This window comes from Hemiscyllium ocellatum, chromosome 31 (genome assembly GCF_020745735.1).
Source record: "Hemiscyllium ocellatum isolate sHemOce1 chromosome 31, sHemOce1.pat.X.cur, whole genome shotgun sequence".
NCBI classification, from domain to species: domain Eukaryota; kingdom Metazoa; phylum Chordata; class Chondrichthyes; order Orectolobiformes; family Hemiscylliidae; genus Hemiscyllium; species Hemiscyllium ocellatum.
In genome coordinates, this window is record NC_083431.1 from 8,265,650 (window position 1) to 8,289,772 (window position 24,123).

The following is a 24,123-nucleotide window of genomic DNA, read 5'->3' on the forward strand; positions in this document are numbered from 1 at the left end:
GCATGGGTATATGAATAGAAAGGGTTTAGAGGGATATGGGCCAAGTGCTGGCAAATGGGATTAGATTAGGTTGGGCTATCTGGTTGGCATGTACAAGTTGGACCGAAGGGTCTGTTTCCCCTTAGGGTGAGGGGGGAAAGATATAAAAGGGACCTACAGGGCAACTTTTTCACACTGAGGTGGTGCATGTATGGAATGAGCTGGTACAGATGACGTGATGGAGACTGGTACAATTGTAACATTTGAAAGGCATCTGGAAGAATATATGAAAAGGAAGAGTTTAGAGGGATTTGAGCCAAGTGCTGGCAAATGGGACTAGATTAGGTTGGGATATCTAGAGGATTGGACAAGTGGGACTGAAGGGCCTGTTTCCATGCTGTACATCTCTATGACTCTACGCCACTTCTATACTGTGTGCTTTTATTTTCTACAATAATTTTTGGTGTAGTACTTCATCAACTGCCTCTGGAAATCTAAGTACAGCGCATCCATTGGTTTTTCTTTATCCACAGCACATTACTTCCACAAAGAACTTGAATGAACTGAATAAGTGTGATTGTCCTTTCACAAAACCATGTTGATTTTACCCAATTACTGCGAACTTATTTAATGCCCTGCTATTAACACTTTTTAATAATAGATTGAAATATATTTCCTATGTCTGGCTTGCAGTTTCCTGCTTTGTCTCCATTTTTGAATAAAGGAGGTACATTTGCTGCTTTTGGTCTCATGGAACCTTCCATGCACCTAAGAAATTTTGGAAAATTAGAACTAATGCACCATCTCCCTAGCTATTTTTCTTAAAAAGACTTGGATGACATCCATCAGGACCTGGGTACCAATAATTGGCTCAGTATTGCTTTCCTCCTGATTGACAGTTTCTGATTTCTTCCCTCCCTTTCAATTTCTGGTTTACAACTATTTCTGGGATGTTACTTGTACGCTCTGTAATGACACAAAACATCTGTTCATCTGCCATTTCCTTATTTTCCATTATTAATGTCCAAGACTTACTTCCTATAGGACCAATTGTCATGTTACAAAAAACAGATTGCTGGCAAGACTCAACAGGTCTGGCAGTATCTGTGGGGACTGAGTTAACATTTAAAGTTCAGCAACTTTTTGACAGAACTGCAATGTTGTTAACTCTTTTCTTTGTAAAGTATCTGTAGATTCCCTTATGATCTGTTTTTATATTTCTAGCTAGCTTTCTCTCATACTCTTAACTTTTCTCTTATTAGGTTTTAGCAGTGATTTGCTGTTCTTTATTTTATGTCCAGTCTTCTGACCATCACCCATTTTTGTGTAATTATATGCTTTTTCTTTAGGTAGACACCCTCATAACATTTAAGAAGTATTTAGATGTACCTACTTGTAATGCCAAGTTCGGGGAAATGGGATTAGAATAGTTAGTTGGCTGTACTTGACCAGTTAAGACTTCATGAACCAAAGTGCCTTTTTCTGTGCTATAGACCTCTATGACTGTTTTATGAAGAGAGAGATTTGGGAGACTGGATCTGTATCCTCTGGAATTTTGATGAATGGGAAGTGACAACATTGAAACTTAAAATTCCAACAGGATATGACACATTAGATGTAAATGGGACATTTCTCTAGGGTGACGACTCTCGAACCATGGGACATTATCTCAAGCTAAGAGGCAAGCCAACTTTAGGACTGACATAAGGATGAATTTCTTCACACATAGGTTGGTGAATCTTCGTAATTATGCAGCCCAGACGGTTGTGGAAGCTCAGTTACTGAGTGCATTCAAGATAGAAATCAATAATGATATTTAAGTGGAAGAGAAATAGTATAGGAAAATGACTCTGAGATGATCAGCTATAGTGGGGCAGACTCAATGAGCTGAATGGTCTAAACTTGTTCCTACTGTATCACTACTGAACCTTTGCCAGTTCATTTTTGATACCTTTGCTTTCATGCCCCTTTTAAACTTTAAACCACTAATCTTAGATCCATTCCTCTCAGTCTCAAACTGGATGTAAAATGCAACCATAATATGGTTGCTGCTACCTATCGCTGAGGTCATTAATTAATTCAACCTCATTCCACAATACCAGCTCCAGCCTGCTTGTTGACTGTTTCTGGGATAGTTCCTTAGAGCAGCACATTCTGAAACCAGTGTATCTTTGTGGTTACCTTTGTCTATTTGAACTTTCCAATCTGTATGGAAATTAAAATTCCCCATAAGTTTCAATGTATCTTGCTCACAAATTCCTATTCTTACTTATTTTATATGCCACCGAATGTTGTTACGTTTTGGTAGCCTGTCCAAACTCCCACAAGTGATTTCTTGTTTTTATCATCTCTAGATCATCCTTCACCATTGCATATTAACTTCTACAGTGCAAGTAGAAATGAAAAATATTGTCTCATAACCTTCATAGAAATATTGCTGTATAATGACACAGATTGTGATTTAAGTACTGAAGTGTACATGAGACTGAGGTAGGACATGTAGATAGGCAAAGGTTGAGGGATGGCTCTGTTAGTTAGTGATGGTATTACCACAATAGAAAGGGAATTACCATTGGAAGTATATTCATAGACAGGGCCTTGGGTTTTATCCTCTTACTCTTTGTATTCTCTAGCCTGATGTGTTGATTTAATCTTACATTTGTATACACCAACCCTTCCCATTTATCATTCCCAATAACAATATCTCTTACTTCATGGCTACTTTTTGATTTAACCAGATTTTCACAAATTTGATCCTTTCCCTCTACTATTCAGTTTAAAATCTACTTCCCTTGTTACACAGCTGGTAACAAGACTGGTCCCAAAACTGTTCGTGTAAAGACTGCCTTAGTGGTACAGTGTCCACTTTCCCTAACAGTGGAGAGGGAAACCTCAATATTAAGCAATGCCCTTAGCTTTAGTCTCCACCACAAGAGAAAGATCCTGTGATTATCCATATGATCCAGTCTCAAGTTCTTAATCTGTTTCATCAAGTTCATTGCTCATTCTTCTAAACTCTAACAAGTTGCATTGTTGTAGCATAACAAGAGTATTACAGAGAGAAAGAGACACAGCAGTCATTAAACTACTGACATCTTCTGGAAGCCGATACTGTATACAGCACTACCCCAAAAAGGTACAATATCTTGGGGCCAGAGTTTCTTGTTTGGGGCCCAGTTGAGAAATTGCACTTTTTGCCTTCCACTTAAAGAATCCAATAATTTTCATTGACAAAAATCACATGCACAACTTTCTATTACAGCAGATTTGGACCCTGTTTTAGAGTTTAATTTGTTCGAATTCTCTATAGGGATGGAGGTATTTGTGCAGTAACCTGGTAATTTTATTAATGACTAAAAATGAGTTTAATGTTTCAGTTTTGGTGTTAAAGATTTAAAATTGTTGATAATCTATAGGTGGTTCCTAATTTACAAAGTCCAACTTATGCTTGTACCTACATCTGACATGTGTACAATATAAAACAGCCATTCATATATGTGAAGAAATTTTCACAAGTTGGACACTATGCGGTATAAGTCAACTTCTAAACGTATTCAAAAATGGAACTCGATCATAACCTGGGGAATGCCTGTTTGTATTAACACAAATCTAGATAGAACCATTTAAATATTATTGGTGCACTCTAGCCAGTTTTTAAAATAACATGCCAGCTACTACTTGTGTGCCTCAGAAAATGAACAATTTGCATACGTTTCCCGAGTTGAAGGTAGAGGCGGACATACAGCCAGATTTCTGAGCAGGGCCTGATCCAGACAGGGAGACAGTGAGGTCTATAGATGCTGGAGATCAGAGTTGAGTGTGTGTTGCTGGAAAAGCAGTGCAGGTCAGGCAACATCTGAGGACCCCTACCCCCCAGGCTCCCAGCCTCATTCCTGATGAAGGGCTCTGGTCCGACACGTTGATTTTCCTGCTCCTCAGGTGCTGCCTGACCTGCTGTGCTTTTTCAGCAACACACTCTCAACCCTGATCCGACTGTCCTGTTAAACTGGTGTGATACAACACAACTCTTGTTTTAAATTCACCAACCTTTCTTGCTCCCATCTAGGTGATTATAACCAATGTAATCTGGATATTATGTGTGGTGGCTTGACTGTCTCGACTGCAAAGAGTAGGAGTCAGTGCATAACTCCAGGAGGGGACCAGACAGACAAGGGTAAGGTACCACACATTTGGCACTTTGTAAATAAATCACAACAGACACTAAAACAGGCAAGTATATTAAAGATTTAAAAAAAACATTAACACTAATAAATCACAACATTTTAATTACATTAATGATTGTTAACTTACGCACAGCGTTTAGACCAACACAAAATACATCCATGTTGAATTATTACAGTGGAAAATCCCATTTTGTCCATGAATCCATTTCAGCAGCAAGTAAGACATTTAACAAATAAGTAAAAATAAAACCCAAACATTTGATGACCAGCAAATGTTAATTCAATATTTTAAATTTTTAAAAAATTATTGTAACAAAAAGGAAAAACATTCATCCCAACACCCCACTTAAATTGAAGAGGTGCCTGTTCTAATGCATCAGGAAAGTACAGTCTATCACTGCCATCTGAACTCAGATACTGTGCCTTGGAAAGGTTTGGAGTAGAGGTCTCTCATCTGCATTACGTGAATTAAAAGTGTTCTCATCAGTTCAATGAAATTTTGATACATGGGACAGAATGGTACTATTTCAGGAGGCCCCATGCTCATGCTGAGGAGACATGGGTCCAAATCCCATCAGGGCAGCTGATGGAACTTTAGTACAATTCATGATTCTGGAATAGAAGGCAAATTGAACAGTGATCATGACAATGAATGCTGGTAATAAGCCACGTGGCCTACATGTGACTCCAAACTCTTAACTGTCATAAAATAGCTGAGCAAGCCTGTCAGTTTTTAAGGTAAACCAGAGAACTACAGATGCTGGAAATCTTAAACTAAAACAAAGCTCTGGAGAAACTCAGCAGCTCTGATACTATCTGTGGAGAGATAAACAAAGTGAACTGGGCTTCAATACAATGGAAAAATAGCTGAAGGGAATCACTTGGATTAAGGTCATTGCTGGATACCCTGTCCCAGTAAACTCTATCCCAGTCAGAGTCCACATTTGAAAACAGCAACAGACAGGATATCAATCAAAAGGCATTCAAATGGAGTGTGCTCTCCTGGTCATAGGGGGCATAGTTAATAAGTTTGCAGATGACACCAAAATTGGTGTGGTGCACAGTGAAGGTTATCTAAGATTACAAAGAGATCATGATCAATTGGATCAAAGGGTGGAGGCATAGCAAATGGATTTCAATTTGGATAAATGTAAGTATTGAGTGTAGGAGGGTGAGGGATGACCTTAGAGATTTAATAAAATCAATGGATAAGGTGATTAGCAAGTATCTTTTTCCCTTGGGTGGGGGAAGTTCAAAATTAGGGGGCATACTTTTAAAGTGAGAGGACGACACATGGGACAACTTTTTTTAAAACAGTTCATTGTGTGTGGAATGAATTGTCAGAGAAAGTGGTGGATGCAGGTACAGTTACAACGTCTAAAAAGACATTTGGATACATTCATGAATAGGAAAGGTTTGGAGGGACATGGTCCAAGCACAGACAGGTAGGACTAGTTTAGTTTGGGATTATGATCAGCATGGACTGGTTGGATCAAAGGGTTGGTTTCTATGTGCTGTATGACTCTCTGACTATGTATTGTATATTCAAACAAATCCTGCTCAATCCCCACACACTGAATTTGCTGACCTATCCTGGCTCCCAGCCGAGCAATGTTTTGATTTTAAAGGTGTTGTCCTTACTTTCATATCCCTCACTTCTCCTTATCAGTTTAATCTCATGCTACCTTATGATCCTCTGAGACCTCTATGCTCCTCCAATTCTGGCCTCTTGCACATTTCCTATTTGTCTCTGGCAACAGTGCATGCCGTCATCTGGATCCTAAACTTTGGAATTGCCTCCTTAAACTCATCTGTCTCTCTTCCTTTCCTCCAAGCCATTCTTTAAATCAAACAATCCTTCCTTTGAGCAATTTGTTGTCCACTTATCTTCTAATGTGACTCTGCCTTCCACTTTGTTATGCATCTGTGAAGAGCCTTGGGACATGTTACAACATTAAAAGGTGCTATGTAAAAGCAAATTGTTGCTGCAAACGAATAAGGAGAGATTCATAAACCATAAAAGAATATAATTAATTACCTTGTGATTAAGACTTGGACCTCTCGGAGTTAATTCAATGGGAGCACGTCTCCTTACTCACTGAAGCCTGGCAAGATTTTATTCATCTACCCTCCCCAGTTTGTGAGGAGGGAGGTGCTGTTCTTAATCAACTTCTCAAAACTATAAGCATTTACTTCTCCCACCTCACCTACCCCCTCCCCAAAATCACAATGCTCAAAAGCAGAGTCAGAAGTAGTTAAGGCCTGATTTTGAAGCTTCAAACTGAACCACATACAAAGTAGGAAATCCCCATCTGCTTCCTCTTTCAATCCTGCAATACTAACAAAAATCACTTCCCCTTACTGATTCTTGTATTTAAGAAAATAAAAATGGAAAACGATGGTGTCACAGGTCTCTGCTGTCTGAAGAGAGAGACAGTTAACACCTCATACTGCTGAAGAAAGGAACATGGTGACGTTCTTTTTTGCCTTGCAGTCTTCAGGACAAATGCAAGAATGTCAAATTTCTAACAAGCAAAACTGCTTATGTTACAAAGAAATGGGATACCAATTGGTTGGAAAGGCGGACTCTGATCAACTGAGGCATTGCTGTGGCAGAAGCAACAGGGAACTACAGGCTCCCCAAGCTCTTGGACAATTAGAAAATGACTCATTTATTCTTGTCAGAAGCAGCCAACATTCATCCCAACAGTCTCTGCATTATTCACAAACAAAATTAATCTTGAGCCTTTATTTTTGCAAAGCCGAAAGTTCCCCATGTTTTTCTTCCTCCATGATGGTGCCTCAGCCGGAATTGACTTTCAAGAAATCCGCACCCTTTTTCTCTTTTTGGTATAATTAGCCGTGACTAACTGAATTTTGGCATTTTTGCACTTATCCTGATGAGAGAAGAATGCAAAACATCAACCACATTCAGCACACCGCCATGCCATATTCCAGGTACGGATTCTTTGTTGATATATCACAACCCTCTCCACCTAAACCTCTATTAGGCCAACAGTGAGCAAACACTCTAAGCACATAGACAAAAATTGACTTTCCACAGGTCACTAGCCTAAACATTTCCATAATGCGGTATTCAAATGCTTAATGCGCGGTGGGAGTAGATTCCAATCAACACTTTCAAAACTTAACAGGATTAATAATCAAAAGTTTGGGCTTTGGGACTAAATGGATATCTCACGCAGTGAGCCAGTACCAGTATGGGCTGAATGGTCTCCTGTGCAGTAAGATTCTGTGATTCAATGGTTTCAACTATATCATAGTAATATAAATCCATTAGGTTGCTTTATATACAAACTTGCATGAGTCAGTAACAAAAGATAAACGTGTCATATTCCTGACCAAGGAGGAGAGTGTTGCCCTCAAATAACTAGACTCAATTCTTGTAGACACTTCAAACAAAATTATTAACGTTAAAAGATGAACATTTTCTGCAACATAAATTAGTGTTAACCGACAATGAACAAGTCTAAATGATTGGGAACTGCTCTGCTCTTGCTGCAGTGAACGTGATGGGTGCTATTTTACAAAAATACTGAATTGACAGGCCAAAGCTGGTATCATAAGCTGAAGGGTTTTCTTTGGCCTCTTTCCCCTCTGTCACCCACCTTCGCCCATGCCCTTCCCATCTCCATTCCTACTGATCTCTGGAAGGATATTGTTCCAGAAACTTCTTCAACTGGGATGGATAGTCTGTCATGACACCAGTCGCTCCCAAATCAAAGGCCCTCTTGAAGTCTTGTTCATCATTTAAGACCCATATGTAAATCTATAGGTGAAAAGAAAAGGGAAACTGATTACAGGTAGGGAACAAGTTATAGGCCAACAAACTACAGGTCATTCTGGTGTAATACGTGTTGTGTTAACACAAATCGGCTATAATGTAATGAATTAGGGATGTTGCTTGGATAATGCAAATTTTCTACTGAGCAGGTATAGTGGTTTTCTATAGCAATCTTCTACAGTGTAATTTTCTACTGTGTTTTCCAATGCGGTTTTCTATAGTGAGAGTTTGCAGAGGTATGCAACTGTCCTGTTCTAGCAGAATGACCTGTAATCCCCTCCTCCATGCTTGTTCCCTCTTCCCCCATCAACAGTGTAAAACACACTCAGCCTGAGCCCCCACTGCACCCTGACAAGATGCTGAGATGCTTGTGAATTTCTTACAATATACCCTCCTTCCCCTCAAGACATCATTGCTTTAATCCACTTGAGAAGTTAAATCCTCCAAAAAGGTTTGAAACATGGATAGATGTGTCTTCGCAGTTCTCATGCCATGTGGGAATTTTAGGAGGCTACATGTCTAGTAAGCTTTGAATTCAGTGCGATTTGGGTGTGCTGTTGAGCTTCAGCAAATACAGTTTTCTGATTATAGTTTTCAGAGTGTAGCTGCCCTGTGAGCACTTAAGTTTAAGAATATTAGATGGATGTGCATTCACAAGTGATGGACCTTTGAGGTGTCTGCTTTTAGGGGTAGACAAGGGAGTCTGTAACTTATTCTAAATCTTGCATGTTGTGCTTAAGGTTTGGAAGTGAAAGAATGCCCTGCAGAATGACCTACATGCAGTAACCAGTGAGCCTGTATGACAAAAACAGGAAGGTTTTAACTAAACTTAGGATTTTTAGGAGCGGAGGTGGAAGCTTTGAAATAAAGGACCAGTAAGGTGATGTAAATTATTCCCATCTGCCAGTGAGTGGAAGATAGGAGAAATGAGGATTTTTAGTATGGTTTAGGAGGACTTCCTAATCCTGATATTAAGAATTTCTTTCGTTGCGTCTTGACTGAGATCAATGTGATTTGCAGAAAGTTCATTATTTGTTGAAAAAGTCAAAGTATATACAGTAAGGAGGGGCAAAGTGTTCTTAATACAAGCAAGCTGCTAGAAATACCAACTCTGGTTTTGAGAAGGATTCTGGATAATCCAAGATGGAGAATGGGAAAAATTTCACAGCTACTCCTTTTTTGAGGTATTTTAGGTGCTGGAGGTGATCTCCTCGAATCCCAGGAGCAGCAATTACTGTTTTATGTGCTGTTGCATTGTTTTGGAACTTTGGGGGAAGAAAAAAGTCAAAACAACAGCAGTTTTAAAAATGGAGAACAGACAAAGGAAGTACATGGTGAGGTCAGTGCAAGAGAAAGAGAGAGAGAGAAGTGGGGGTGGGCTGGGGGAGACAGAGAGAGAAACTGACACTACTTTTGTTGTTTGAATTCATGTATCGCTGGACATCGGAGTGCATCTGGGAAAATGAACAAACAGTGAAATTCACAACTGATCTTGGAGGAACTGTTGGGCGAAGTTCACAGCACAGAATCAGATAAGCTAATTGTTATTTTAAGTGTGGCCTACAGAAAGTCTGCAGTAGTGAGCAGAGTTGGTTCTTTCTTGATTATATATTTTTGGAGATATGTCTCTTTGATTAAACTTAAAATATAAGCCATAACTATTAATTTAACCTGGGGCAGTGTTTGTAGAGGAATAAGATGGTGTTATTTTCCGGGTCTGTAGATTGTGAAGGAGCAAACATGGCCTTTAGTAGAGTGATATGTACTTCTTGTCAGATGTGGGAGTTGAATGGTTATTGCAGATTACATCTGCCATAAATGCTGTTGCTTGCGAATATTATCAGATCAAATGGATCGGTTGGAGAGAGAGTTAGAAGCAATGAGGAATTTGCAACAGCAACAGTATGTGATGGATGGCAGTTATAGGAAAGGGAGAATAGTCTCAAATACAGCCCATAGATGGGTTAATTCCAGGAAAGGTAAGAGGTCGGCAGCTAGTATGGGAGTCTTTTATGGATATACCTATTTCAAACAGGTATGCGGTTTTGGATAACGTAGGGGGTGATGGATTCTCAGGGGAATGTAGCACAAACAGCCAAGTTTCTGGTACTGAAACTGGCTCCAATGCAACGAGGGGTACGACTGGTTCCAAGAGATCAATTGTGTTAGGGGATTCTCTAGTCCGAGGTACAGACAGATGGTTTTGTGGCCAGCAGCGAAAAAGCAGAATGGTGTGTTGCTTCCCTGGTGCCAGGATCAAGGATGTCTCAGAGAGGGTGCAGAATGTTCTCATGGGGGAAGAGGGGCCAGCAAGAGGTCATTGTCCACATTGGAACCAACACTATGGGAAGGGAAAAGGTTGAGATTCTGAAGGAAGATAACAGAGTAAGGCAAACATTTACACATGAGGTCCTTGAGAATAGTAATATCTGGATTACTCCCAGTGCTACGAGCTAGTGTCGGCAGGAATAGGAGGATATTGAATGCCTGGCTGAGGAGCTGGTGGATGGAAGAAGGATTCACATTTTTGGATCATTGGAATCTCTTTTGGGGTAGAAGTGACCTGTACAAGAAGGACGGATTGCAACTAAATTGAAAAGGGACTAATATACTGGCAGGGAAATTTGCTAGAGCTTTTTGGGAGGATTTAAACTCGTAAGGTGGGGGTGGGACTCGGAGACAGTGAGGAAAGAGATCAATCCGAGACTGATGCAGTTGAGAACAGAAGCAAGTCAAACAGTCAGGGCAGGCAGGGACAAGGTAGGACTAATAAATTAAACTGCATTTATTTCAATGCAAGGGGCCTAAAAGGGAAGGCATATGAACTCAGGGCATGGTTAGGAACATGGGATTGGGATATCATAGCAATTACAGAAACATGGCACAGGGACGGGCAGGACTGGCAGCTTAATGTTCCAGGAAGGATAGAAAGTGAGGCAAGAAAGGAGGGGGAGTGGCATTTTTGATAAGGAATAGCATCACAGCTGTACTTAGGGAGGATATTCCTAGAAATATATCCAGGGAAATTACTTGGGTGGAACTGAGAAATAAGAAAGGGATGATCACCTTATTGGGATGTATTATAGACCCCTAATAGTCAGAGGGAAATTGAGAAACAAACTTGTAAGGAGATTTCAGCTATCTGTAAGAATAATAGGGTGGTTATAGTAGGGGATTTTAACTTTCCAAACATAAACTGGGATGTCACAGTGTTAAGGGTTTAGATGGAGAGGAATTTAAGTGTACATAAGACAATTTTCTGATTCAGTATGTGATGTACCTACGAGAGAAGATGCAAAACTTGACCTGCTCTTGGGAAATAAGGCAGGGCAGGTGACTGAGGTGTCAGTGGGGGAGCATTTTGGGGCCAGTGACCATAATTCTATTAGTTTTAAAATAGTGATGGAAAAGGATAGACCAGATCGAAAAGTTGAAGTTCTAAATTGGAGAAAGGTCAATTTTGATGGTATCAGACAAGACCTTTCAAAAGCTGATTGGGGACAGATGTTTGCAGGTAAAGGGACGGCTGGAAAATGGGAAGCTTTCAGAAATGAGATAACGAGAATCCAGAGAAAGTATATTCCTGTTGGGGTGAAAGGAAAGGCTGGTAGGTATAGGGAATGCTGGATGACTAAACAGATTGAGGGTTTGGTTAAGAAAAAGAAGGAAGCATATGTAAGGTATAGACAGGATAAAGCGAGTGAATCCTTAGAGTATAAAGGAACTAGGAGTATAGGTAAGAGCGAAATCATGAGGGCAAAAAGGGGACAGGAGATAGCTTTGGCAAATAAAATCAAGGAGAATCCAAAGAGTTTTTACAAATACATTAAGAACAAAAGAGTAACTAGGGAGAAAATAGGGCCTCTCAAAGATCAGCAAGGCGGCCTTTGTGTGGAGCTGCAGAAAATGGGGGAGATACTAAATGAATATTTTACATCAGTATTTACTGTGCAAAAGAATATGGGAGATAGACTATAAGGAAATAGATGGTGACATCTTGCAAAATGTCCAAATCACAGAGGAGGAAGTACTGGATGTCTTGATGCATAAAAATCCCCAGGACCTGATCAGGTGTACCCAAGAACTCTATGGGAAGCTAGAGAAGTGATTGCTGGGCCTCTTGCTGAGATATTTGTGTCATCGATAGTCACAGATGAGGTGCTGGAAGACTGGAGGTTGGCTAATGTGGTGCCACTATTTAAGAAGGGTGGTAAGGACAAACCAGGGAATTATAGGCCAGTGAGCCTGACATTGGTGATGGGCAAATTGTTGGAGGGAATCCTGAGGGACAGGACGTACATGTATTTGGAAAGGCAAGGACTGATAAAGGATAGTCAACATGGCTTTGCGTGTGGGAAATCATATCACACAAACTTGATTGAGTTTTTTTTTGAGGAAGTAACAAAGAGGATTGATGAGGGCAGAGCAATAGATGTGACCTATATGGACTTTAGTCAGGCATTCGACAAGGTTCCCATGGGAGACTGATTAGCAAGGTTAGATCTCACGGAATACAGGGAGAACGAGCCATTTGGATGCAGAACTGGCTTAAAGGTAGAAGATAGAGGGTGGTGGTGGAGGGTTGTTTTTCAGACTGGAGGCCTGTGACCAGTGGAGTGCCACAAGGATCGGTGCTGGATCCTCTACTTTTTGTCATTTACATAAATTATTTGGATGCGAGCATAAGAGGTACAGTTAGTAAGTTTGCAGATTATACCAAAATTGGAGGTGTAGTGGACAGTGAAGAGAATTACCTCAGATTACAGCAGAATCTGGACCAGATGGGCCAATGGGCTGAGAAGTGGCAGATGGAGTTTAATTCAGATAAATGTGAGTTGCTGCATTTTGGGAAAGCAAATCTTAGCAGGACTTGCACACTTAATGGTAAGGTCCTAGGGAGTGTTGCTGAACAAAGAGACCTTGGAGTGCAGGATCGTAGCTCCCTGAAAGTGGAGTCGCAGGTAGATAGGATAGTGAAAGCAGCGTTTGGTATGCTTTCCTTTATTGGTCAGAGTATTGAGTATAGGAGTTGGGAGGTCATGTTGCGGCTGTACAGGACATTGGTTAGGCCACTGTTGGAATATTGCGTGCAATTCTGGTCTCGTTCCTATCGGAAAGATGTTGTGAAACTTGAAACAGTTCAGAAAAGATTTACTTGGATGTTGCCAGGGTTGGAGGATCTGAGCTACAGGGAGAGGCTGAACAGGCTGGAGCTGTTTTCCCTGGAGCGTTGGAGGCTGAGGGGTGACTTTATAGAGGTTTACAAACTCATGAGGAGCATGGATAAGATAAATAGACAAAGTCTTTTCCCTGGGATTGGGAAGTCCAGAACTAGAGGGCACAGGCTTAGGACAAAGGGGGAGAAGATATAAAAGAGACCTATGAGGCAACCTTTTCACACAGGGGGTGGTACGAGTATGGAATGAGCTGCCGGAGGAAGTGGTGCAGGATGGTACAATTGCAACATTTAAGAGGCAATTGGATGGGTATATGAATAAGAGGGTTTGGAGGGATATGGGCCGGGCGTTGGCAGGGGGGACTGGGTTGGGTTGGGATATCTGGTCGGCATGAATGGGTTGGACCAAAGGGTGTGTTCCATGCTGTACATCTCTATGACTGCTGAAAGGCGGCTGGAAAACAAAGGAAATATTGGAGGTTCTATCAAACAAAGAGGAGTAAACTTTGGAAAGGACATTATTCTTCCAAACCGGAGTTTTGTACATAGATGGCTCTATGGCTCCCCGAGACACACACCATAACAAACATCACTGTGCCTGAAGGACCATGAACCCGGTGAAAGATGCCCTATGGCCTGCCCAAAATTTGTTGGTCTTCCAGACCAAGGAGTTGGCCTTGACAGAGTGTTGCAGACTGGCACATTCCAAGGTCAAGGACTTTGTACTGAGGGATGCACTAAAGCTTGGGGCAACTGCTGCTGAGGCCCAGTGGGGAAAGACCACAGTCTAAGGTCTTTCTGCCAAAGTATAAATGTGGGATGGTTTAGTTATCAACCCTCTCATGCCTTAATGTAAATAGTATCCTGATAAGAAAGAAATGCCTTGGGTTTCTTTTATAATTGGAGGACAAACAGTTTTCTTCCACAAGGATCTCAGATGTTGAAGTCCCACAGGCATCACACAATAAAAGTGCACGTTTTACCTGAATGCCTCGTGCTTTCAGATGCTCAAACAGCGATGTCCTCATTAGCAAACTGAGTGGAAATGAGAAATACCACAATTAAGTTTGGGATTCACATTCCCAACAAAGCTGAATTTACTCTTGCGCAGCGGTTCAAGGGTTTTCACAAAAACCAGAGAACTGAGCAATTGGACACACAGCTTCACTTTACCCTGGTACTCTGGCTGAACCAAAAGGAGCTACCTCACTGTCTCCCAGCCACAGCACAGGCCTGTGTAATACCCAGCTCATGTGAGGATGCCCTGTCCCTCCAACTCCATTTAAGGGTCAACATGCATCTCTGCAGACCTCAAGAACTTGCTGCATGAATGCAAGACTGAGGCAACCCACATTCCCCTAAAAGCTGAGTTTCCCCAATTTCCCCAGCCTGTCGTCACAGGGAAATTGAGAAGTTCATTTCCCCGTAGAGGGGGACATGGAGAGTATAGCAGCAAGACAGAGAGAGAGAAATAGATGAAACAAAGGAAACAAGTGCAAGAAGACGGCATTCAGCCCATTGACCGTACTATCATTCAGAAAGATAACAGCCGATCATCTCCCTCTTTTCCCACCATTCCCAGTACCTTGATGTCATTTGTATCCAGAGAGGGGGGAAGAGAAAAGAGAAAGAGAGAGTGAGGGATGGGGATGGGGATGGGGCAGACAAATAGAGGAACAAGCAACTCAGTGTCCATTCCATTGCAAGGACTCACATGTCAGCGAGCCAAATCATAAACCGGTAAATCCTTGAGATCTTCTTTGAGTCTTTTAACCTGGATATGAAACAAAAATACATTATTTGGTGGGGTGGGAAACGTAGCATTAATTTCCTGTTAATGCCTTGCCTGCATCACCTGTAACAGGGATTTGTGACACTTCCAACACTCTGAAAACACCAAGTGGCAGAATTATAGATCTTTCCAAATGTGGCCCATCTCTAGAGAGAGCAGCTAAAACATATAACACCTGGTGAAATGGTGCAGATTGGAGTCTGTTAGATAGGATAGGGTGAGGTGGTTACACAAACTGAAGATCAAAGCATTAAACCTCAGGAAAAAGAATGTGATGTTCAAACTTCTGAAAGTTAAATTTTAGGCTATGTAATATTGGCCATGTGGGTGTGAAATCAGACAGCAGTGTCTCACACAGAGGGTACAATTAGAAATACGTGGCCCAAAAAGCTGTGGAAGCTAGCAGGGTCAAGTGAAATTCTCCAAGGAGAAAGTGAAGGCTGCTGGAGATCAGAGTCGAGAGTGTAGTGCTGGAAAAGCATAGCAGGTCAGGCAGCATCCGAACAGGAGAATCGACATTTCGGGCATGAGCCTTTCATCGGGAATATGCCCGAAATGTCAATTCTCTTGTTCCTCAGATGCTGCTTGACCTGCTGTGCTTTGTCAGCACTACACTCCTGACACAAATTCACCAAGACCAACATTAATAGACTTTGTAAATGAGACTGAATGCAGGTGGGATGACTGCTTTGCAGAATATCTCTGCTCTGTCGACAAGAATGAGCCACTCCTTGCTCCCATACTCTCATTTCTGTTGTTGGTCTGCTTGTTTTCCAATGAAGCCCAAAGCCACTGAGAGAAGCAATCTTCACTTTTCATTTAGGCACTTGGCAGCCTGAGGTTCAACATCAGGTTCAACAACTTCAGAGCATGAACTCTGAAAACTCTAACCTCCATTTTGTATCCCCTGCCTCCTCTCCTCCTATCTCTATACCACCACATCTCTCCATTTCTTGGTTGGTTTCTCAGTTTGCTTTTAATAGAGCTGACTCATGTTCTGCAATTAACACCTACTTGTGGATCTAAATCCCTTCCCTACAATCTTTACCACTCCCTTTAGTTTTGTGACAGAACACAGAACAGTACCAGCGTAGTACAGGCCCTTCAGCCCACTATGTTATGCTGAGCATTTGTCTTAATCTAAGATCAATTTAACAATTTCTCCGACACCTACACACCCCTCAATTTGCTTGTCCAGCAGTCGCTTAAATGTCCCTAATGTCTATGACTCTACCACCACCCCTGGCAGTGCATTCCATGCACCCATCACTCTCTACATAAAGAACCTACCTCTGACATCTCCCCTCTACCTTCCACTAATCACTTTAAAATTATGACCCCTTGTGACAGCCATTTCTGCTCTGGGGAAATGTCTCTGGCTATCTACTCTTTTTATGCCTCTTAGTACCTTGTACACCTCTATCAAGTCATCTCTCTTGCTTTTTCTCTTCAGTGTGAGAAGACCTAGCTCACTCAACCTCTCTTTGCAAGACAAGCCCTCCAATCCAGGAATCATCCCGGTAAATCTCCTCTGTGCCCTCTCTAAAGTATCTACATCCTTCCTATAATGAGGTGACCAGAACTGGACACAATATGCCAAGTGTGGTCTAACCAGGGTTTTATAGAGCTGCAGCAAAATCTCGTGGTTCTTAAACTCAATCCCCCTGTTAAGCACCATACATCATCTTAACAACCCTATCAATTTGGGTGGCAACTTTGAGGAATCTGTATACGTGGACCCCAAGATCCCACTATTCCTCCACACTGCCAAGAATCCTGTCTTGAAACCTGTATTCAGCATTCAAATTTTACCTTTCAAAACGAATTACTTTGCATTTATCCAGGTTGACTTACATCTGCAACTTCTCAGCCCAACTCCGCATCCTGTTAATGTCTTGTTATAGTCTGGAACAGCCCTCGACATGATCTACAATACCACCGACCTTTGTTATCGGCAAACTTACTAACCCACCCTTCCACTTCTTCGTCCAAGTCATTTATAAAAACTACAAAGAACGAAAGCAGATCCCTGTGGGACACCACTGGTCATTGACCTCCAGGCAGAATATTTTCCATCCACTACCACACTGTCTTCTTCTGGCCAGCCAATCGTGTATCCAGATGCCACATTTCTCTGTATCCATACCTCCTAACTTTCTGAATGAGCCTACCAGGGGGAACCTTATTAAGTGCCTTATTGGAAATATATATACCACATCCATGACCCAGCCTTCAACAATGTCTCATCACAGCCTCAAAGAATTCAATAAGGCTTGTGGGCATGATCTGCCCCTTACAAAGCCATGCTGACTATCTTTAATCAAACTATGTTTTTCCAAATAGTCATAAATCCTGTCTCAGAATATTTTTCAGTATCTTGCTTATCACAGATGTAAGGTTGACTGGTCTGTAATTCCCTGGGATTTCCCTATTCGCCTCCCTCCAATCATCCGGTACTACCCCTGTAGAGAATTAGAATGCAAAATCACCACCAGAGGTGCACAAATCTCATTCCTTGCTTCCCGTAGTAACCTTGGATATATCTGGTCTGGCCCCGAGGACTTATCTATCTTTATGCTTCCCAGAATTTCCAGCACATCCACTTTCTTAATATCAATCTGTTCAAGCCTATTAACCTGGTCCACTGTGTTCTTACTATCAACAAGGTCTCTCTCTAGTGAATACCAAAGCAAAAAACTCAATTAGGGCCTTCCCTACCTCTTCAGACTCCAGGCACAAGTTTCCTCCACCAACCCTCATCAGCCCTATCCTCTCTCTGATCATTTTCTTATTTTTCACGCAAGTGTAGAATGCTTTAGGGTTTTCCCTAAACCTTCTTGCTTTTCTGTGTCCCCTCCCATCTCTCCTCAGTCAATTTTTGAATTCTTTCCTAGCCATCCTGTAATCCTCTAAAGCTGTGCAAGATCCTTGCTTCCTCAACCTTAAGTGAGCTTCTTCCTCCCTCTTGACGAGAAGCTCCCCTTCTTGTCATACAAAGCTCCTTCACCTTACCATTTCTTGCCTGTCCCAGTGGGACAAAGTTATCCAACACTCACAACAAGTGCTCCTTAAACAGCGTTCACAATTCTATTGTGCATTTCCCGTAGAACAATTGTTCCAATTTGTACTCCACAGCTCCAGTCTAATAGAAGTATAATTTCCCCTCCCCCAATTAAATATCTTCCCATACTGTCTGTTCCTATCCCTCTCCGTAGCTATGGTAAAAGTGAGGCAGTTGTGGTCACTGTCACTGAAGATCACATTCTCTTCTGTTCAATTTGCTCTTTCTCACCTTTATTACAGAAAAATACCAATCATTTTTCAACCTTTTTTCCAATTTCAAAGATTCAGCAATTGCAGCATTTTGCTTTTGTTACTAGAGTTTTGCTTGGTCATAGTACCAATTGAGATGAAACAATGGCAAGTAAAATAAAATGGCAAAGCAGGCTTGAAGGGCTGAATGGCATATTCCTGTTTCTATGTTCCTTTACTAATTCTCTTAAATTCCGCTTTATTGACATACCTGTTACAAAACTGATGTTCTGGAGATGGACTAAAGGAGAAATGGGGTTAGTGGGTTTAGTGAAGTGCCATGAAGAACTCCAAAAATGCTGCTGACAGGGTGGAAAACTTCAAGCAGGATTGCACTCCGTGGCACTGTCCATCATGCCTGCTGTCATTGGGATGTGGGGTATCAATATGATTATACAATGATGCCAGATACCTGAAGGCTGAACAGGTGGCTTACCTAGTCCACAGCTTACATTGATGTGGAAAGCACCCATGCAAACCCATAGCGCAAGTGTGGGGGTGGTGGGGGGTGTTAATGACATCTAATGGGGAGTAAAGCAAACAGAGGGCACGACAAGAATTAGCCCTGCCACCAATATAAAAGATATCAATTCGACATCCATGACACTACCAATCCTTCCAATGGATCTGCTATGACAATGCCAATCTGCTCCACCTTTTTTGTTTACCCTTAAAATGCCAATCCACCCAACGGTGTTATTATGGCAATTGTAATCTACCCAATGACAATGTAGACAGCAGAAGAGTTCACTTACTTCAGCATAATGGAGGGCATCGGTATCTCCAGGAACTGCTCCCGAATTGGAAAGAAAGGCAGGAGCCCCGTGTAAAACAATCCCAGTATAAGAAGCACTCGCTGCAGACTGAACAAGATTGGAATGTTCGGATTCTGTCAAGGAAAGAAAGAGAAAGTCCTTTAGACAAGGATTGACAAGTTACAAAGCTTGTTGTAAATAGCACAGCCAGTCTTTGCCTGTATGAACATACAAATTAGGAAAAGACAGGCGTTCTATCCTTCAATCCTGCTTTGCCATTCAAGAAAATCAACAGCTTGTGTTTCAAATTCCACATTCCTAGCTACTCCTGATAGCTTTTGATTCTCTTCTGCCCAGCAATGTTCTATCTACCACTACGTTAAAAAATATTCAATGTCAGAAATTCGACCAAGAAATTCTTCCGAATTCCCTATTGGACCTCTTGGTGTATCTCCCATATTGTAGTAAGACTTACCGTCTTGTAACATTTCTTAACAATATTGTCACTGGTGTTGCCCCAGACAGTGATGTCCTGTCGATTAAACTCCTTCACCAAATCTGATACCTGCCAGACAACAGACACACCAAACCTGGTGAAGTTAGGACATTCAGAAAACCCAGAGACATTAAGCAGTTTCATTACACAGCTTTCTACTTTGTGACATCAAGACTTTGTTAAACATCAAAAATGAAATCACACTTTGTGATGATCTTTCAATGGCATTGATGTTGCTATGACCTTACTCCTCCTCATCTCCATGATCACCTTCAGACTCTCACATACAGGCACCTTGTGCACCATCCAGTTTGATGGAGCCATCATTGGTTTTTGTGCCTATCGCTGGGCTTTCCTCTTTGTTCTCTCGAGTTGTGGACATTTGTTGCCCACCCCTCATTACCCTCGAATATTTTGGCTTGCTCAGCCATTTCAGAAGACAGTTAAGAGTCAACCACATTAATGTGGATCTAGAATCACATGTAGGCCAGACCAGATAAAGACAGCAGATTTTCTTTCATTTAAAGGACGAGAGAACATCAGTTGATTGTCTAACAATACTTGACCCTAATTTCATGGTCACCATTTCTAGTTTTATTCTAATTTTACCAGCTGTAATGGTGAGATTTGAACCCACGACCCCAAAGCAGTAGCCTGGGCATTTGGTTCACAAGTTCAGTGACATTACCACTACAGCAAGATCATCCCCACTGTGGGATGCTGGAAATTGTTAATAAAGAGAGAACACTTCTGGCCAAAGTTTGGGCTATGAGAGAAGATTGAACAGTTCTTGCAAAAATGGGCTGAATTCACTGAATCCATGCTGGAAACCTCAGATCAGAGAGTGTGTCTGTGAAAGAGTTAATGCTCCAGAATAGGATAATCATGTCAGGAGCAATTCTGATATTGGTCATCAACCTTAAAATGTGAGCCTGTTGCTGTGCCTCCAGAGACTGTTTCCACTACTGAGTGTTTGTGAATATTTCTTCATTTTATATCTTAAGTTTATTTTTCTCCTTTTTGCTACCTTTTCAATGAGGGCATTATTGTTGACCTTGATGTCAATGTTGATGGGAATCTTTGGAAAGGCTTCAAGTACTTCCCGCAGGAGAGGGATCTTTCTGTCCTCTCCTCCCACACAGAAGCAATCTAAAACAAAAGGACCAACAATCAGTCACAGGATAAATGGTAGCACTGGACCGGTTGCACAAAGACATACTGCACCATAGTGCCTACAGGTCAAAGAGTTACCAAGCTATGCCATCTGGCAGAATGGGCTTGGAACTGATTTTTCTGCTTGTAACATTCAGATTTCTGCACATCATAGTGCCTTCCCCAATAGAGGCACAGCACCTTGAAACCAATCCCCACTTCTCTACCACAAACATTCCCATTTCCTTCAATATCAATCCTAACCTGGTCTTGTGTATCACATCACCCCGTATCCTTTGCTCCTCCATTAGTGGCCTTGTCTTCAACTGCCTGAGTCCCAAACTCTGGAATTACCTTAAGGTGCTCTTCCATACCATTGAAGTCACTCCCTTAAACTCAGTGAGTTCATCTTCCTAATATGTGAACAATTAATTGGGAGTGGGCCAGTCCATTCAGTTTGTTGAGCTTGCCCAGTCATTCAATATGATCACAGTTGGTCTGATGTCTCTCTCTCTCTCTCTCACAATTACACTCAACAAAAAATTCAAGAGAAATTGCTTTACCCAGAAAATGGCAAGTGAAGATTTTGCTACCACAGGGCGAAGTTGATATGAATAATATCTTTGGCCATCAATAATTTCAAAAGGAAACTGGGTGGAAATTGACACAGCTAAACCCTATATGCAAAGTCCACCTACTGCTCTCCCACTGTGAACTCCATCCCACTGCTTATACATATTCAGCTGAACACCACCTAAAAGACTGAGGACTTTCTGAAGCAGAGGGGCTTGTGGGTACTTTACTCACTATTATTGACTAATTATGAGAAGAAATGATCCATTAGGAAACCAATGACACAATGGGATTGTTTAAATTGAAGTTCACATGCTGAAATCTATTGGAATACAATTCAACCATTTGTAGGTCACAATGTTGGTGCTGTACCTCAAAGTACACACACTCTCTCATGTCACACAGAATTCTTACATTCTTACTGCTGAGATTAGCTAATATTACTGCATAGAACATTACAGCAGAGATTCTCAGCCAAAATGGTTTCAGCATTCGGTGAGATGGCACAAGCTACCCCTGTGAGCACATAGTGGAGACAGGGTTGGAGAACTAGAGAATGATTGCTTTCCAGAGACACTACATCCTTAGGCTGCTTCACTAGCTCAAGCAATTTGTGGATCTTCTCACCTTTCTTGAAAGAGACATGCAGCCTGCAATGGTAAGGTGGGAGCTCCTAAAAGAGGTTGGCAGCAGGCCGGGAAAGGAGAGAAAAAAAGAAAACATTACATTTTTACGTTGATTATTTCAGCCTTGACATGGAGTATGCACTTGATACCTCAACACTTTCTCGCTCCAAAAAATAGAAATCAACAGTTACAGGAGTCACAACCGCGCAAAAGACAAGTTCAATGTACAAACACAGTGACTCACTCAATGCAAAGTTAATTCTTTTGCAGAAGGGCGGACAAGGGTAGACAGAATATCCGAGGGAAACTCTGAAACAAGAAGCAATCATTCCTCCTACTGCATATCTGTTGTGTACCTTATAACCACAACTGTCAATATGAAAGCTTTAAAACATATGATCTCAACTGGCTTCAATTAAAACCATAAATTAGATGGATTGCTTCGAGCATTGGTAGCTCAACGATCCATCTGATCTTGTCCTTCACAAATTTAGTGTCCTCTTGGACTGCAAACCCTCTGATTGACCCAGGGTCACCCAAATGACTCAGGAAGCAAAATCTACCCTAGGGTGCAATCTAATCTGGACTCCTCTAACAATAAACACCCGATAAATAAAGCTGTTAAGGATTCCAGGGGTTGTGACTGCCTTTTTTTTAAAATCAATTGCCTTTTCTAAAAAAACCAATTCACACAGAAGATGACTGATCAGGTAGATGATAACAGGAAAGAGGTTTAAGTCACAAGATGGAATGTTCTGAAATTAATCTAGACAGGATTGGGAACACTGCTGCTTCACTATCTGATCGTTCTTCATGAGCTTTTGAACACTTTCGAGTTGTCCCAGGGTTGTGCAAGTTGCTACAGAAATGCAAAGTCTTTCTTTTCTGCAAACAGAGGGGGTCCTCCCTTCTCACCTGCAGTCCCCTGACAGCACTCCCCTTGTTCTGCACTGAGACTAGAGTCAGCTGTGGATTAGGAGCTCAACTCCTGAAGGGGGGCTTGGGCCTTCAAATATAAAGGTGCAGGTCTGCTACTAACATGCTACAAGACTTGGCTGGTGACTGCAGTCAGGAAACACTTGGATATTATCCAACCCAAATTGTCATTCCAAGAATTTCAGCTATTTCAGACTGTTGTCAGGAATCAATATGACAGGACAGATTGAGTCTGTCTCCTTGTCCCAACCCTCCCATCTTGGCACGTACCCAGCTGATAATCTTCATCTCTGTGCCTATCCTGAATTTGGCCTTTGCAGCTTTGAACTTATGGCCATTTGTTCCTGTTGCACTGATGTTTTCCAAATGTTGAAATCTTAATCCAAACCTTTACACAAGAATAAAAACTGAAAGAACTGCAGATGCACACTAAGGTTGCAGGAACAATACATGAGAGAGCAGACCTGCATTGGTTGACGAAGAAATATAGGATAGCACACATGGAGAACTTTTAGAAACAAAATTCAGAAGTTGCTGAAAGAACTCAGCAGGCTTGGCAGTATCTGAGAAAGGGTCACTGAACCTGAAATGTTAACTTTGATTTCTGTTCAGATGCTGCCAGATTGGCTGACCTTTACTCAAGAATGTACGGTTTGATGATTAAACATTATACAATAGTTCAATAGGACATTGAGCAGCAGCTGGGGGACTGGGGTTTTATAAATTCCAGTCACAACAAAATGTACATCAAGCCATTATTACAGGTGTGAATTCTATGTGGAGAAACTTGGCATATAGCTTGCTTTTTCTTTCCCAGTTGTGCAAGGGTTTCACAGCACAGCAGCCACAGACACCCTGCATCAGCTCAGTAATCATCACGGAATCAGAATGTGGGGTTCTAGACTCACTCCAGAACATGAGCAGGTAATACAAGCTAGCGTACAACATATACATTGTGCTGTTGGAAGGTCAGCGCTGGGGGACTGCCACAAGGCAACACGAGGCAGTGCTCACTGACAGAAAACCAGACTGCCAGCATCATGCCATCAGAGGGACAGCGCTCAGGGATCAGCAGCACTGAGGAAGGGGCAGTATCATTGCAACATTATATAATGCTGCCTATGCCTTTTACTCATGGGGATCGGAGAGATGCCCTGCTACTGTTCAGCCAAGCGCTAAAGGTATTCGATGTGTGCTATCCTATATTTCTTCCTCAGCCAATGCAGATCTGCTCTCTCATTATTATTCCTGCAACCTTGCTGTGCACAATATGGCTTATTACATTTAATGAAAGACAATTTACCATACATGACAAAGATGCTGGCAAGTTAAATGAA

The 24,123-nt window shown here is 41.6% G+C and overlaps 1 protein-coding gene across 2 annotated transcripts in view; it reads right to left on the reverse strand.

Annotated features, from left to right (window-relative positions):
• Window positions 1-4,248: 4,248 nt before the first annotated feature.
• The window catches only part of gdpd1 (glycerophosphodiester phosphodiesterase domain containing 1), a 53,842-nt gene continuing 33,967 nt past the window's right edge, over window positions 4,249-24,123 (reverse strand). The window contains exons 5-12 of one of the 2 annotated variants that reach the window (XM_060848139.1): window positions 21,852-21,897; window positions 20,527-20,648; window positions 19,479-19,568; window positions 19,004-19,137; window positions 14,859-14,918; window positions 14,128-14,179; window positions 7,793-7,953; window positions 4,249-7,060 (exon numbers count right to left, since the gene is read on the reverse strand). In XM_060848139.1, coding sequence (XP_060704122.1) covers window positions 7,822-7,953; window positions 14,128-14,179; window positions 14,859-14,918; window positions 19,004-19,137; window positions 19,479-19,568; window positions 20,527-20,648; window positions 21,852-21,897 — 636 coding nt within the window. In that variant the 3' untranslated portion in view covers window positions 4,249-7,060; window positions 7,793-7,821. Of the gene's footprint in view, window positions 7,954-14,127; window positions 14,180-14,858; window positions 14,919-19,003; window positions 19,138-19,478; window positions 19,569-20,526; window positions 20,649-21,851; window positions 21,898-24,123 lie in introns of both variants that reach the window. The other variant, XM_060848138.1, reaches the window with a different exon arrangement.